The sequence below is a fragment of the Lonchura striata genome, chromosome Z, assembly GCF_050655825.1.
Source record: "Lonchura striata isolate lonStrDom1 chromosome Z, ASM5065582v1, whole genome shotgun sequence".
Classification (NCBI taxonomy): Eukaryota; Metazoa; Chordata; class Aves; order Passeriformes; family Estrildidae; genus Lonchura; species Lonchura striata.
The window spans coordinates 58,003,892-58,021,344 of record NC_140740.1 but is presented as its reverse complement, the minus strand read 5'-3'; the positions used below and the strand labels follow the sequence as shown (position 1 = coordinate 58,021,344).

Sequence of the window (17,453 nt, the reverse complement as noted above, 5' to 3'; positions counted from 1 at the left end):
ATAGCCATAAGTTGGGTGAGACCAAAGACCCAGGTGGCTTAGTGTTCTGCTGTAACTGATAGCTGTGTAAGGATGATGCACAAGATTGTGACAGTACTTCTGGTGACAGTAACCTCCTGGCTACCTTTGATCTAAAACTTGAGTTTAAGTAGGATTTTTGTTCTCATGACCCTTGAAATTTGGCTGCCTTACAGGTTGCAAGATGCTGACATAGAAAAAAAAGTCAGGTTTGTGTTGTAAATACTTCAAAATTATTTGACTTTCCAATTAATCTCTTCTTAATATAATTGATTATTTTTTCAAAGGCTAATTTTTTAATGATAGTCTGTGGTGGCCTCTACGTAGTCTAGTTCAAAAGAGCTTGTAGCAGTCATTAAGATTTTACATTTTGCGTATTTCTAAACAGCAGCATGGAGTATTCTAGCAGATACTCTTTGATCAGGTTTAAAAGTAAAACCTTTAAATAATACCATTGTTAAAATGAAGAGACCTACAGAGCTGGCTGACACCAAGGGGGATCAGAAATGGGGAGTCTCACTGAAAATACTTTTAAGTGTGAAGTTGATCCCCTTTCAATTTCGTTGGTAAAAGCAAGCATTACTAGAATATGACATTTGGGGATTTTATAAATATGTGAGATTAAATCTCCATGTTTTGTATGAAGTGTTGTCAATATGTGTGTGTTCGACCTTTGATACCTACATAGCTTGAAACACAGGGAAGAAAACTGATGAGGGATACACTCCGTAAATAAATTTGATACTTTTTGAAAAAAAAATTGTGTCTTTATTTTTATTTGAAGTTCTCATACATCATCTCTAAGCAAATAATCTGCAAATTTTATGTAAACTATGGCTAGAATGATCTAATCATCTAGGGAAGTCCATGGATACACCAAGAATAAAAACTAATATTTTTTTTAAATATTCATGACAGTCCCATGTCCCAGACCTAGTGTTATTTTCCAGGAGCTTTATCAATCTTCTATTATAGCAGTTATATGTATTTTAACTGATTTTACCCTGTGCAAATTGCTGTCTGCAAATCAAACATTCAAATATGTTGACTGTTTTAAAATCAAACATTCAAATATGTTGACTGTTTTAAGAATGTCTCTATGATGAGTACAGTGCATAATCAGTGCAGTGTCAATAGTGATTCCTGTTAATGAAATCAACTTTTCCGTCTACTTGCCAATGGAAAGCATGCTGGCACTGCCAAGGGATTTATTCCAAAGAGAATAAATGGCCAAGGCTGGGAAAAATGCAAGTGTACAGACAATTCTTACATTAAGAATAGTTTTAAAACTAAATTAATCTTCAAGGAAAAAAGCAATTTAGACTTTAAGAAAATTTAGATAGTCTTTTAACTATGAATTGAAGAGTAACTGATGAACAGCAACTGTCAAAACCAAACTTAGTAACATACCCTGTTTTTCACTAAACCCAAATGCTTTACATACTTTGTCATGATCAAGCCTATTTGAACAGTTCTGCAAAAGTAACTGAAGCTGCTATAACACTACTTTATTGTACTCTTGTATATAACAGCTATGCATGTTATCTGTTGAAATATTAATCCATTAATATCTGTCCATTAAATTGCTTATTTATTTTGACTACTACCACTGCCTGGTGGCATCCAGGCACCTGGCTGGAAGGTATTTGCAGTGCTTGTGGGGTCTTGTGAGGGCTCCTTCTTTCCATAGTAAGGGGCAGATGCGTGGCCTTTAACCTGAGTATGACCTGGTTCAGCAACAAGTCCTTCCTCATACTCTTTGGCCTGAAGCAGCTTATCCTTTTCAGATACATCCTTGACTTTCTGCTTCATTTCTTCTCTATAATTTTCATTCCTAAGAATCTCCTAAAAACACAGTAGAAAGATAATTAAGATTTAATAAGATAATTAAATCAGAAGCAAAGGCAATATACAGTGTCGCAAAAAAACATTTTAAACAGTCATTTCTTTTCTTAATTTTATAACCCACATTTGCAGGTATTAAAGTAAAATAAAATGTGGCAAATTTGTTTGGTTTTCCACAACTTCAAATTCAACCCTAACTGTATTGTGGTGTCCACCTCACTATTCTATTGGAGCAAAAAGAAGAAATTTGGAAATTAAATACATCAACAAATGTGAAAGTACATTAACAATAAGGCTACTTTTTGCATTGTTTTCTATGTAGGAGTTGATACTTACAGCTATTTATCATTTGCATCTCTTCATGTAATTCACTATGCCTATGGTGTTAGGTAGCTGTGCTTCAGGGCACAGTTTTGGGAGAAACGTGCAACCTTTGGGGTCTTGCTAGTGCAAGACTACAAAATAAATAAAATCACAAAATCATGGATTGGTTAGGTTGGAAGACAGTGGAGTGGGTCATTTGGTCCAAGTTCATTCAACCCATTCAACCGCCATGCTCCAGCAGGGTCATCCCAGAGCACACGGCACAGGATTGTGTCCAGATGGTTTTTGAATATTTCCAGTGAGGGAGCCTTCTCAGCCTCTCTGGTCAGTTGGTTCCAGTGCTTGGTCACCTGCACAGTAAAGAAGTTTTTCCTCACATTCAGGTGGAATTTCCTGGGCATCAGTGTCTGCCCATTGCTTCTTGTCCTTTTGCTTGGCACCACTGAGCAGAGCCTGGCTCCATCCTCTTGATACCCTCCCATCAGACACTGACAGGCATTGATCACATCCCCTCTCAGTCACCTCTCCTTAGCTTTTCCTTGTAGGAGGGATGCTCCAGTCCCCTAATCAACTTCACTGCCCTCTGCTGGACCTGCTCCAGCAGCTCCATGTCTCTGTTATCCTGAGGAGCCCAGAACTGGACACAGCACTCCAGGTGAGGTCTCACCAGGGCTGAGCAGAGGGGCAGGATCACCTCCCTCCACCTGCTGGCAATGCTCCTCCTAATGCCCTCCACCAGGACACGCTGCTGGCTCATGGACAGCTTGTTGTCCACCAGGACCCCCAGAGCTGCCTCCCAGCAGGTCAGCCCAGCCTGTGCTGGTGCCTGGGGTTGTTCTTCCCCACATGCAGGACCCTGCATTTGCCTTTGGTGAATTCAGAAGGTTCCTCTCTGCCCATGCCTCCAGCCTGTTGAGGTCCTCAGGGGCTGCATGGCCCTCTGGGGTGTCAGCCATTGCTCCCAGCTCTGCATCCTCGGCAAACTTGCTCAGGAGGCATCTGTCCCTTCACCCAAATCACTGGTGAGCGACTTAAACAGTCCTGGGCCCCGTGCTGAACCCTGGGGAGCAACACCAGTGACATTCCAGCCAGACCCTGGGCCAGTGATTACATCCAGCCAGACCCTGGGCCAGTGATTACATCCAGCCAGACCTTGGGACAGTGATTACATCCAGCCAGACCCTGGGACAATGACTACATCCAGCCAGACCCTGGGACAGTGATTACAAGCCTCTGGGTTCTGCCATTCAGCCAGTTCTCAATCCACCTCACTGTCCACTTATCCAGTCAACACCTCTTGAGTTTTCCTACAAGGATGCTGTGAGAGACAGTGTCAAAAGCCTTGCTGAAGTTGAGGTTCTACTGCTCTCCCCTCCTCCATTCAGGTAGTTGTTTCATCATAAAAGTCAATCAGGTAGGTCAAGCATGACTTATCTGCAGTGAATCCATGCTGACTATTCCATGCTGACCTTCCAGTCATCCATGTGGATAGAGATGGCCTCCAGATAAAGGCTGAATTCTTTTCTCCAGATTAGAAGTATATGGAAGAGTTAGGGAGAAACTATAGCAGTACACTCCTCTGTGAACAAGAGACCATGATATTATTTTAGGAATTCAGGTGTTAAAATACATGCTGTACTGACAAGAGTTTAAATAGCAACTATGAACACCTAAGAATGCTTAAAAGGGAGTAATTAAAGAAAACCTTATGTAGGGTTTGTTGACCATGGCTGAATGACCATGCTGACATGGCTGAATGCCAGATGCCCACCAGAGCTTGTCACTCCCCTCCACAGCTGGACAGAGGAGAGAAAATAAAATAGAGAGTTCACAAGTTAAGGACTATGAGAGATCACGCACCAAATACCATCACAAGCAAAACTGACTCAATCCTATCACAGGATAATGAGAAGTAAAATTAAATCTTAAAGTCACCTTCCCTCTACCCCCCTCCCTCCTTCCCAGCTTTGTGCAGGGAGACAGGGAATAGGAGTTATGGCCAGGTGAACATACATTCCTGCTGTTGCTCACAGGGAGGAGTCCTTCCCCTGTACCAGCACAGTATTCTGCCCATGGGAGACAGTTCTCCATCAGCTTCTCCAAATTGAGTCAATCTAATGAGCAACAGCCCTCTCCAAACTACTGCAATATAGGTCCTTCCATGAGGTGCAGTACTCCAGGCACAGCCTGCTGCAGTGTGGGTCCCCCACAGGATCACAAGTCCAGCCAGCAAACCTGCTGCACTGTGGGCTCCTCTCTCCATGGGCGGGCAGGTTCCTGTCAGGACCCTGCTCCAGCACAGGCCTCCCACGGGCTCACAGCCTCCTCTCAGGCATCTGCCTGCTCTGGCCTGGTCTCCTCCAGGCCTGCAGGTGGATCTCTGCATCCCCTGGATGTCCATGGGCTGCAGGACCACAGCTGCCTCACCATGGGCTGCAGGGGAACCTCAGCTCTAGTTCACATGGAGCACCTCCTGTACCTTCTTCTCTCTTAGCCTAGGCATCTGCAGGGATGCTCCTCTAACACATTCTCACACTGCTCTTCTCTGAGCACAAAAAATCTGCAAAACTTTTAGAAGTTTTTTAAAGTTAAGTCTCTCCTTAAATATGTCATCATAGAGGCATTACCACCATTTCTGATGGGCCCAGCTACCCTTGTAACTGCCCTGCTACGAAAAGTTGGCCATACAAAACCAACATACCTTATCTTAGAGGTACAATGGAAAGTAACCCTTTTTCTTAGTTCTTAATTGCCTTTGTACTTAAATCCACAGATACACAGAGCAGAGGCAGAACCCTTTGCATACGAATGGAAATTGAATGGAAATATGCAAGTAATACACAAATGACTCTGCAAACTGAAGAGAGGTGAAAATTCTCAAATGCTCCAATAGAAATATTGCCAAGCATTACAGGATCAAATTTACAACAGTCAGTATAGCAAAACTTCTTTGTGGCATCTCCCAGTTCTACTCTTGTTTACCACATGCCTTTGTAAATCCACCACAGCCTTAAGGGGATTATGCCTATGGTGATTGTATTAAACAACTCCTAAGAAACAAGTAAAGCAAACACCTTTGTGATAACTGAAGACTGCATCATTGTCTCTGGTAAAACAGTGGAAAGCGATTTATTAAAATACAAACATAATCTACTTACTGTGAACAGCTATTCATTTAAAATCTCTTCAAGTGATTACTTCAACATAGTTATCTTAACTAGATAAGAGAAGCTGTAACTAAACACCAAATACTCAAGTCCATTTTAAATGCTGATATATAATTATTCTCTGATTTTCAGACTCAAATAAAGCTCTTTTAATCAGCTTCCTGTGGACAAAATATAATTGTGATAGAGTAAAATGAAAAAGTGGATCTTAAAAAAAAACCAAAACAGCATGAGAAATGATTCTTACTAGCAATTGCAAAAACACCACCCAAACTGAAGCGACTTATTCAGAATTTTCTATACCATTTACCAGGGTAAAATTTTTCCACTACAAAATGTACACATTCATTTTTGGCATTAAACCCATACCACTAATATGTACACTGAAATCGCTGGGATCCTGTCATTTCCTAAGAAAATATTAATTGGAAATATTGGGTCAATTGGCATGCTAGAAAAACTGCGTCAAATACATTCTCACTTTGAGACTCCACTGCTAACCAATCCTTCACTGTCTGATTTGCTATAAAAAGTAACTGAGGGCTAAAAGTTAGTTGTTTGTGGTTTTTTTCTTTGTTTCTTTAAGTTAGGTGTCAGGTTAAGTTAGTTTGTCAGGTTCAGAACACTTATATTCTCTCCTTCTCCAAGATGAGCCACAGTATTTTTTAAGATGGCCATCTTTACTATAAACTGCCCCCCAATAAGTTTTCTGCTAAAATATAAGTACATGAACATGTAATGTGCTCTGACCATTAAGCGAAGTACAAAATCTTTCCATCCAACCCACAGAACACATTATCTATCAGATAACTGGCATTTTAAAAGGATTAGCTTGTTCTTCCAACACTCTCATTTTATGTATTCTTATATAATCTCTTTGAACAGCAGTTCTCAGGAAATACATAACATCTCAAGAGTCAGAAATGTCCTTCAAATTTTTACTAAAAGAAAACTCTAAGAACTGGGGCTATGCTGCAAAACTAAAAAACAAAAAAAGCCTTAAGATGTCCAGCCACATTTTAAAGCAGTTGAAATCCCTGTGTGCAGATGTTCACTTTGAAATGTAACAGCTCCCAGCATGTGGAATAGGATACACATGCTATGCCAAAAGCTATGTCCAAATACATGTTCTGTAGTTTATTTTTAGGTGGAAAGTAAACAAGACATTTTATCACTGCAGGTTGTCCAACTTTGGTGATTATTTTATGTTGTATAAGGTTTTTAACACTTCTAATGTTTGGATTTGTGTGTCTTTCTTCTTTAGGGAGGCAGATTTTAAGAAAGTGATGTCTAAGGTTTTCTTGAAGAACATTATTATTAAGGAAATACCAAAGTAGCCCTTTGTGGAGTTAGAGGCAGCTGTTTTTCATCCACAAAGCTGCTGACTTCTGCATAATCTGACATCTTAGTATTGGTAACAGCTGCATGATCAAAGAATGAAAGATGACCTGCTCCTAGGAGCAACACAGCTCTAGTCATGTTGCTGTCTTCCAAGGATGTTTCTGCAAATGGTGTCAGGCTCTATTTCCTGCCACCAGCATGAAAATTTCACTTCTGTTGCAAACTATGTATTTTTTGAAGCTCTCAGGTAACTCCAGCAACTGAGTTGTATCACAAAGTATCCTCTGTGGTATGGAAACTGTATTCACCTCCACTCCACAAAAGGAGAAAAATCTAGACAAAGGATTTTAGATGCCTACTTTTATGTACTGGAAGAGCTATTTTTGTAGAGTAAATATTTGCAATGCAGTGTTCTTTTGCTCTTAAATGCTCCCATATTGTGACTTCTTTCCCCTTCTTGAAAAAATGAGTAACCTTACAGAATGAATAAAATTAATTCCTCTCAGAAGGAAGATGAAGATGTCATGAATACAAAAGAGGGTTCTCTAGGCACACTCATTCCTTCAAGTGGAGTCTGGCTCAGTAACCAGTCTTTGCTGAACAGTTCTTGCTATTCTTTGCCACAGACAGATGGTGGTACTGAACCCTTTCTATCCTGCAGCACCAGCTGAACTTCACTCCCTGAGGAACCAGTCCTCCCCTCTCTGTGTGCCCCCTGGCCCTCTAGACAGCCATAGCCACGCCAGCACCTGCCTTCCATAAAACATTTTCAAACTCCTATGCATCAAGTTGTGAACAAAGCTCTAAGGACGCAGGCAAATGCAGATATGCAGTACCAAAGTATAGCTTCTAAGGGGCAGGGTTTAAGGATTGTTTATTTTAACACAAACCAACTGAATGGTACTTTCCAGAAGGTATTCTCAACACCTAACCCTTTAATTACAAGGTTTTTATTTATTATTAATTTTGAAAAAGAGTAATCTTTTTTTTTCTCAGATGGGTTTGTATTTTGATTAAATTAGAATCAAATAGCTTTTCTATATTGTCTTAGAAACTATTTCAACTTCCCAAGTTACCATAAGTTGAAATACTTATGATTTGTATTGATTTGCATCTTGTTAGCTAGTTACTGTTTGATGCCAGAACTGAGAAACAGCTGGACAGTTGTGGTTTTTTTAACTGTAGATGAGTATTCATAGAATACTCACATTTTGTGACTAGTTTGAATATTTTATATTTAGTCATTAATTAACTTTAACTTAGACTCTGCCTGTTAAAAATTCATGCCTGTAGGTTGACAAAAATTTAAAAAACAACAAATTGAATGAAAAAATTGTTTTGGCAGTTAAAAACAATTGATAGAAGACAATTTAATGTGTCAGAATTTTTTCTTCATTATCAAGTTAACTGAAACTTGGGCAAAACTTTAGAAGTTAAGCTGAATCACCATTTTTTAGAATATCACCAAACGATTAAACTAAATTCAGTTTTCCAGTTTGACAAGTTAAGTAGGCAAGATGAGCTAATTGGCTATTACAACATATTTCAAGTATAGGAGGCAGGGAGAGGACCTCATCTTTGGGAAGCACTGAATGTTCTGATTTAGGGCAGGTCCTGGTAACTCAGCAACTGAACATGAGCTCAGCAGTACCAGCTTGGGAATGAGAAATAATGTAGTAAATAAAAAGCTACCATTCCATGACAAAAATAGAGGAGTAGTTTGAAATAGAAAGGCTTGTCTGGATTAGCTAAAATAGTTATTTAAATCAAACACTGACTCAAGTGACTGCTAATTTTGTAAAGAACCTACACTAAATATCCTTTATCCATCAACAAATAACATTAATCAAATAAATTTAAGATTTGCTTTAATGCAGGTTCAGTTTTTGAGCAAATCTCTGATCCATTACAATATTTAGTTTTACATGCAGTGCTAATACCACATTTACTACTATGCTAAATCAGTTAAATATTAATCATAACTCACAGTAATTTTTGTTTAAATTTAATCTGCAGACAAGCAGTGCTTAGTATTACTGAAGTACTATACTGCTAGATATGAACTACAGAATCTCTGGCATAAGGTGACATAGTTTCTAGGGCACCACAGTGTAGCATATGTGTTTGGTAAGAACATGTAGCAAGAGGCAAAAGGAAGAGACACCTAACTGTAAAGCATATCACCAACACATGGAGACAGTAGGGGACTGAATTATTTTTACAGTTCTGCCAAGATATTTATATGGAACTACACATATATTCAAGATTACAGATGAGACTTTGTAGAAGCAGCAAAAAAACCACAAACTAGCCTGGCACCATTGCACTCTGCCCTGAATAAAGGGCAACACATAGCCCTGATCCCCACAGAGCAAACAAGGAACTGCAGCTCTGACTCAGCCACCGTTTGTCCCTTGCTTTCTTGAGTCTACATATGATGTAATTTGTACCAGCCCTTTCCTGGTGTGCTTCCCTTTGCCCTGCATCCCTTCTCAGCTGTGCAGTCAGTGAATCAGGACACAGAACCAGCGCTCCATGCACTCCTTCCCACATGGATAGGAGCAGAAGAGGAGCAGCAGCTCATTCCTCTGTTGCCTTGGAATCTGCAGCATGGCAATCTAGAGGCAATGGGACAAATTGGCACCCCAACACTCCTCTGTGGAGGTTGGGCAGGCAGTTATATTTCAAACTTGAAGACAAAGTAAAAATTAACAAGAGGAAAAAATCCAAAAGATGATGGCTTCTGCAAACGCTCTATATTTTTTTCATTGACTTCTATCACTACTCCCTTCTATTTAAGCTCTTCATAGCTCAGTTCTTTATATTGTCAAATTTTGTTGCCCTTTGCACCAAATAATAATCCTCTCTGGAATCATGCATAATTTACTATGCAAAATGCTATTTAGTGCAACCTAAGTTATTGAATATGGCCCAAATCCTGGTTGTGATTCTGGACAACAGTGGGCGGAAATATTTTGCTCAGAGACATGTTTATCCCTGGATTTTTAAAATACTTTTTTTCCTTGTACCTGTTAATTATGTTACAGTTTTTGGTGGCTTCAGACACAAATTACTCATGTGCTAAGCCCTAGTCTCTATGTAAGAATGTAGAATCTCCATATCAGTATTCTCATTTTACAACTTCTCAACTGAAGCATCTGAAAGCAGACAGAGGCAAAACTACAAGATGCAATCCCAAAAGTGTCAAAGAAAGCATTTTTCTAAACTGCATTCCATTCTCCTTAAAGGAATGTAAATTCTTGTAAACTAATCTACACGGATGAACCTCATTTTGATCATACCATCTCTCAAATAAGTAATACTTATAATCAAACAAATAGGAAGAATGGATATACATTGTAGAAATTAAATAGAATTTAATTTCAATGTAATTATTTGTGGGTTGAAAGGAAGAAACCTTATGCTTACTACAACTCACTGAAGTATGTTTTTTTCTCACTTGACAAGGAGCTTGCCAAAACAGATAATTATGGATACCCTCAAAATAGTATGAAAGAATAGAGGCATCATCACAGAAGTTTCTTTAGCATTTCACCTTCTATCCAACTGTGCAATTCAGAAAACTCACTGAATTTTATTACTGTGTAACAAGTACATCCTGCATGAGAAAAGCAGCCATCTACTGTGGTTTTCAATTTCAAACTATTTTCAAGATCTTGATGCTAATTAAAGGAACATGCAATTCTACTTCACTTCCCATGAAATATTATTATAACACACATATACAGAGCAACAGAGAGGTTTCAGTTCAAACTGATTTGTGGCTCTGCAGCTCAGTGTGTGCTACAGAGGAAGCAGCTTCTACATCAACAGGGAAGTGCTATCTAGTACAAAGAGCTGTGTACACAAATATGTGTTACTATGGGTTCATATCTACCACTTTGAGGATACTATGCTGGTGAGTTCAGAGAAAAACCACATTTCCCTCCATACCAGTTTCTCTCAGCATTGCCATAATTGCAAGTTTCCTCACTCATTTTCTGATATCCCAAGGAAGTCTGTAACTTTATTTCTGTCTCCATTCTACAGACATGGTCTTAAATAATGCCAAGTTTCTCAGATACCCTTGAACCTCAGGACATTGTCAGAAGTAGGATGTAGCTAGAAGACCTGTTATTGGAGAAAATAAGGATTAGATTTCTAAATGTATTTGGATATCTTGTGGTATAAATGTCAGAATTCTTTAAAAGCTTCTACAAATATGATGCCCACTAAAATAAGAAAAAAAAAATCAAATAGAAGTTAGGCACAGAAAGGCTTGGAAAGAGGTTGCCTCCTTGCTTTCATGAGCATCTTTTCTTTCCCTTCTAAACAAGATGCGAAAAATCCAAAATATATATTATTATAATTATATAATATAATATTACGCTTCTGTATCCTAAAGACAAACTGGGTGGTAGGGGCATATGCAAGACAGCATATTTACCTTGGAAATTTTTGGATGAGCTATACAGAAGTTGGAATATGGCTCAAAGAATGAAAAGGAATAGCATCATAACTTCCATGGATGGAACCTCCTTTCTATATAACAACTGCTATATCTCAAGACAACTTTTTTAAATAAATTCTGAAATTAAAGCTTAGCAGGTGAATTAGTACACATGTAAAGTGATAAATTACTAAATAATGCTTCCACAAAATATAATTTGATTAAAATTATTTTAATATTAGTAGCCTTTAAAACATTTTCATTATTTTAAAACTGTAAGGTCCTTAGACAGTGACATATTTCCTATTTGCCAAAACACTTGCTATATACATCTCATTTCCTACATATATAATAAAGAAATGTATCAAGTCAACTTAGTTATTAATCCCCGGTTAAACTGGCTAAAATATAATTTAGAGCTGCACAGGAATAAAGGTAATGATTTTCCTAAGCCAATCACATATGATCATACTCAATACACATATAAAGGAACAGATGACAAGATGCTACAGTACTACAAAAATATTCGTATTCAAGCTCAGAGTCTCACTGTTATTAAGGAGTATATGTACTGTATACATGCTCAGACAGGGCAAAGGTGTGATCCAGAATTCTATACCAAGACAGACTCCCTGATTACCATAGGAACAGAGTATGTTTAAGCAGAGTTATCAGCCTTATCATAACTGAGCTGAGACTTGGCATATTTCAAGCTGTGAAAAAATCAAAAGGCAACCAACTGTTAAACAGTATCCCAGATAATTATTTTAAAATCCAAGGCTTAAAGCATTATCATTCCTTAAGTAACTAGCCAGGTTAGAAATAACCAAGGTGATGAGCAGCATTCATGAGTTATGTCTAGTCAGACACAAAAAGCCGAGTGACTTCCTTCAAAAATGGGGAAAAAGGGATAGGCACACAAGGAGAAAAGAAACCATTAGGGATGTGGTACATTTAACACTGCACAAGCTGACTCGAAGTATTCTTCCATTAAAAAAGAAAACAAAACATATAAACCAGGAGAGAGAAACTGAAGAGAGAGGTAAAGCAATTTCTTCTGAGCAAAAGTGAAAGCTTTATAATGGAAACAAGAAAACAAGCAAACAAGCAAACAAACAAAAAAAAGTCAGGTGTTTGTGGAAAAAAGAATGGCTTGAATATAAAACATGATCAAGTCTCAAGAAAATCATCAACAGACTTAGCCTGATGTCATGATCCAATTATTCTGACCACTGTCAGGGAGGAAAAACTCACATTTGTTCTCACTTAAATGACTGGCATGTCCTGATGATTATGAATGACATTGTTTTAGCCTACAGTATTTATCAAACCATTGGCTCCCAACATGTGGTCATCAGTGTGATCAGTAAGATCCAACTGCTTTGTGAAGCTGTATCTCTGCAACATTTTGAATTAAAAATTCATCATGAAACCTGGTAACCTGAGTAGTTGGGCAAACTCTATCATCAATAGCCAAGAGCTAATAAAAGACAAGACAAATATAAAAAACTCCACATGTAAGATTCAAAAGGGGGATGGTAGGCTAACAGAACTAGAACAGAAAATATAGTAAAGTTTAATATATGTCATTTGATATTAGAAAGGAAAAAAATGAAGGGCCAAGGACAGGAAAGAGAGGAAAACCATTCAAAAAGTACTTTTACAGACTGCAAAGGTAGGAACATAGGCACAGCTCCAGAAACTTACACTTTAGGGTTGTTACAATAAGATGTTGACAGCAAAATGTCATTAAAGCAGAGAGAATTAGTTGAAAAGCTGTATGTTGTGTAGGAGCTTGTTCAATGACAAGTTCCTTCAGGTCATCTCAACACACAGGCAGTCAGGACAATTTTTCACAGGCCAGGATGTTCCAGAAGATCTCAGTGACGAAATAGCTGGATATGCCAACATATCTTCAGAGATCTGAACTTGACAAAGGTACTCCTGAGGCAAGTCATGTATCTGCCTCCTTGGGTGTAATTTTGAATCTTCTGCAGCAAACTATATCTTCTCTCTCATTCCTAGTTGGTGCTTAGCAACTTATAATAGAAGTGCTGGGCAATTCATGTATGTGTATGCATCTGCATACACAGATCAGCAGTCAAACTTGTTTCTAAACTCCTTACAAACTCATCAGCATGAAAGACACTGTGGGACATTCCTCTGCTTTCTCTTATGGAAAAAGACATAGCTGCAACTTCCTGTAGCATTAGCACTTGAAAATGCAGTGCAATTAGTTTTCCTGTTTTGATTAATCCACTGGCAGCTGGGTTTGAAACCCACATTTTAGTATCAACTACCATGAAAAAACCTTACATTATTGCTATGGTTTTTAATTAATTTAAGAATTTTTAAATTGAATAGACTCTTCAATGGTTATGATCATCTTAAAGAATCCATGTATATCACCTTAAAAGAATTCATACAGAGAGTGACTAAAGAATAATGGAATTTATTTTACTTTTTTCTAGGTGTTAGATATCTAGTCAGTGTGCATTTTCATCAGTTAGGCAAGGAATATACTAAATTCTCCTCCACAAGTGGCAGATTATTGCACAGATTAGTTCACTAAAAATTAATTATGGTAGTTTCATTTCAACAGTTGAAAATTTAAAGACATTGCATCTCACCTCAATGGTGGGTGGATCTTCTCTCTTTTTTCTTATCCATGCTGAAAAAAAAATCAAATTGATTATTTCAAAGATCAAAAATGGTGTTAAAACTCAAAATTATTATTAAGTTGTAACAGAAAGCAAGTATTTATGAAAAAAAAAATTACAATAGAATTTACCACAACCTGGCTAACCTGTCATTTCCCAAAATGTAGGCAACAAGATGTTATTTCCTGTTTCAATACTCAGTCTTCAGAGAAGGGAGGGGTGGGCGATGGTGTCACCTCTGTGTGGAGACTTTGGGCATGGTTTACATACCACCTTGGCTGTCAAAACAGGGCTTAAAAAGCAGGGCTTATGGCACAGGCTTATTGTAGAGCTTGCAATAAGGAGTTGAGGTACACCCTGAGAAAATGACAAGCTGACTGATGGAAAGTAAACAGCCTTAGACCACTCTGGTGAAAAAGGATTCTTGTACATGCTTCAGACATTCTTAAAGCTGAAAACTTTTGTGACTGGGGAAGGACCCCTCCATCGCAGTTAATTCATGCTGGAAAAGACAGCAGAGGAATGGAGGAATAAAAGCAGTGCCGATGACAGCTGTCCTGTGGCTCAGGTTTTCTGAATGAGGTCCACAGACATTTGCCCACTCCCATCACTAACACTACTGTTAGCTGGGACTGTCAGGAGGCAACAATCCAGACACCACATTGCAGACACTGACAGGTCTCACTTTGTAGTCAATGAATTAATAGAGAGAGGTCCAACTATTACAGATATTATTTAGAGGAATGACCTGACACTACTTTGTAGAAATACCACTACTGTAGCATTTTTTCACACCTTTTTAATCTACACAATTGGTAGGACAGAAGATATTTGTCTTTTCTGCCCATATTCTTCAAATTAATTAGCAGCAGAATGCACGTAGCCAGTAATGAACAGAATGACAAACATAAGGAAAGCCCTTCCAAGTGTTGAGATGCAGCAAAATGTTATTTCACATGTTTGTTTCGGTAATTAAGATTTTTGTTACTATGCTTGAAAATTAGAGCAAAAATAACATTTTGCTATAATCCACTCAAATTTCTGGCCTAACCTGTTGCCATCTATAAAGTTACAGAAGTGCTTTAAGAAGTAAATATTCCATATTTGAGTTTTCTAATACCATCTGTGCTGTATTTTGAGGGGAATCAGGGAATGATTTAGATAAGCCTAAGACATTAAAACCTGCACAGAATCATAACATCATCTCACTTCTGAAAATGCAATTACATAGAAGATGAAACACTAACACCAACACCATGGTTTCAGCAGCAGTATGCAAGTGGTTTTAGGGAGAATAGCTTCCAAGTAACATATGAACAAAGTGAAACAAAATGGTAGAACAGCTTGGAATTTAGCCAGGATGGCAAGACCAACAGACTTGGTAAATGGTAAAGTTTAATGGTAAAACACATGTAAAGAAAAAAGCAAGGTAATAATTTTGGTTCTTGTCTATCAGATGCCAAATCCTGAAGATATGTACTTTTAAATGTCTTTCTCAAACTACTTTTCTTAAAAGCAGTCCTTGTCATCTCTTCTCAGCATTCCTAACAGAAAATAGATCTAAATCTATTGTCATTGTGGAGAAGTGACAGAGCTATGAAGCACCAACATCACCCTTTCTGTAAGTTTTATGTCAGCGGAAAGAAAAACAGCCCAGTAAATGTAACTCAAAATATAACTAAGTGACTTTCTATTAAATCTATAGAAGAACTACTGAACTTTTTGCATGCACCTGTAGCACTTAAAAACATTCAAACTGCAAAATCTGGCAAGATGAGAGATTAAACTGATACTGTCATTTTTTAGCAGCTTTGCATATGCTCTGTAATAAACCAATCTATTGAAGAAAATCTTATCACATAAGCATTTCCTCCTGAAGGAAGTTACCTTTGTCCATACTTAGCAACAGTTTCAGATTACTGAAATACTTGGCAACAACATTCAGAAAGAAGCATAAAGTAATAGAGATTTCAGATATAGCAAAGTGTGTATATTAGACACTAATCAATAGAAGATATAACTGGAGAACAAAAGGGAAAAATAATAGTTAAAAATGTCTCATAAAAAGAAAAGCTTTAAACTATCAAAATTTAACAGAGTACTTGCAACAAAATATCTTCTACCTTGCCATGCCTTGCTTCTTACCCGTGGAAGGACAGTATCACTGTTTTCAATCCCACAGCTCTCAAAAGGTAAAAATTGATTTACTTTATTTGAAATTGCCAGTATTTTCTTAAAACACCAACTGCAGTTTAATTTCAGTTGATTATAATAACTGATCCCTAAAGAAAAAATTTGAAATAAAAACTAGGCTGCAGTTAGAAAGTACTGCTGAAATATAAACATTACAATAGATTTTCTTTCAAGAGCACCTGTGACTTTCAGCAGTTCTTTGGCTAATGATTTTCAGATGAATTGAATATTTCTAGTAAATTATTTTATCATTTAATTATCTACCTCATTTAAAAAGCTGTAAACAAAACAGTGAAGGGTAACACTATCACATATGTCCTGTGAACAGAGGCTGTGAAGTAAAAGCCACTCCATAATACGTTTTCATTCATTAACTGAACTCAGTACCAACACTCAAAAGCAAAGAAATAAACCTTAATGTAGGAAGATTTTTTGTATCAAACGTTCCATAATAGAACTTCATCTATTTAAATACATAAATAATGCACACAGTTTTAACACTGTGATCTTTTTATTTCCAGTTATAACAACACTTAAATACTTTGTTTTATTGAAGCTATTAACCTTCCCGTTTTCTAATAAATGTCAGGAGTACAAATCTTTTTCAAATTAATGGTACATAAAACTTCTTGGCACAAATATTGATACTATTTTCTGAATTACTACAAGTAAACTAATTTTAGTATCTCTCATGAACTGCATAAGAAAGTCATTATTTAATCAAAGATTTCTTCACTGCCATGTAGCTGAGGGAGGAATACAGTATGAAAATTTGCAAAAATATTTTTATATGCATAAGATTCAGCTAGTTACATTTAACATTATAATACTCCTCTGTGCAAATCTACTTCTGAAATATTTTTCATAAAGCTCAAGATGAAACCTGAGTTTAAAAGCACAGAAAACATCATCTGATGTCAGTATATTTTAGCACACTACAGTTTAGCATCCAATGGTTTTATGAGTCTTTCAAAAAAATGCATTTTACAAATAATTCACCTGACAACTCCTTAATCTTTGAGGGTAAGAATGGGAGGACTCTAATATATTTAATTTTCACCCATTTTTATGTGGTTCTCTTTAAGACAGGAAGATTTTTAAAAGCCCTTAAAAATCTTTGACTTTTAAGTTATCAATACAATTTTGAGTAGCCAATACATGGGTCATAAAAAGCACCAGCACCTCATAACTCAGGTGTAAAAGAAATTCATGGTAGCAAAGGAAGATTGAAGGAGTACAAAAATATAACCAATGTCCTACTTAGTTAGCACTATGTTTAACAAAATTCAAGTAAATAATATGTTGAATTTTATATATTTTGCATTCTCTTTGGAAAATATATCTGTTTATACAGTTGAGTAATGAAAAAGCTCTTGTACCGTTATGGTCTGCATTACACTTTGTTGAATGCACTTTTAAATTACTCAACAGCTTTATACCATAGTCAAATCTTTG

The 17,453-nt window shown here is 37.2% G+C and overlaps 1 protein-coding gene across 1 annotated transcript in view; it reads right to left on the bottom strand.

Annotated features, from left to right (window-relative positions):
• Window positions 1-778: 778 nt before the first annotated feature.
• NDUFAF2 (NADH:ubiquinone oxidoreductase complex assembly factor 2) overlaps window positions 779-17,453 on the bottom strand; it is a 55,932-nt gene continuing 39,257 nt past the window's right edge. The window contains exons 3-4 of the mRNA XM_021534352.4: window positions 13,776-13,816; window positions 779-1,863 (exon numbers count right to left, since the gene is read on the bottom strand). Coding sequence (XP_021390027.2) covers window positions 1,606-1,863; window positions 13,776-13,816 — 299 coding nt within the window. The 3' untranslated portion in view covers window positions 779-1,605. The remainder of the gene's footprint in view (window positions 1,864-13,775; window positions 13,817-17,453) is intronic.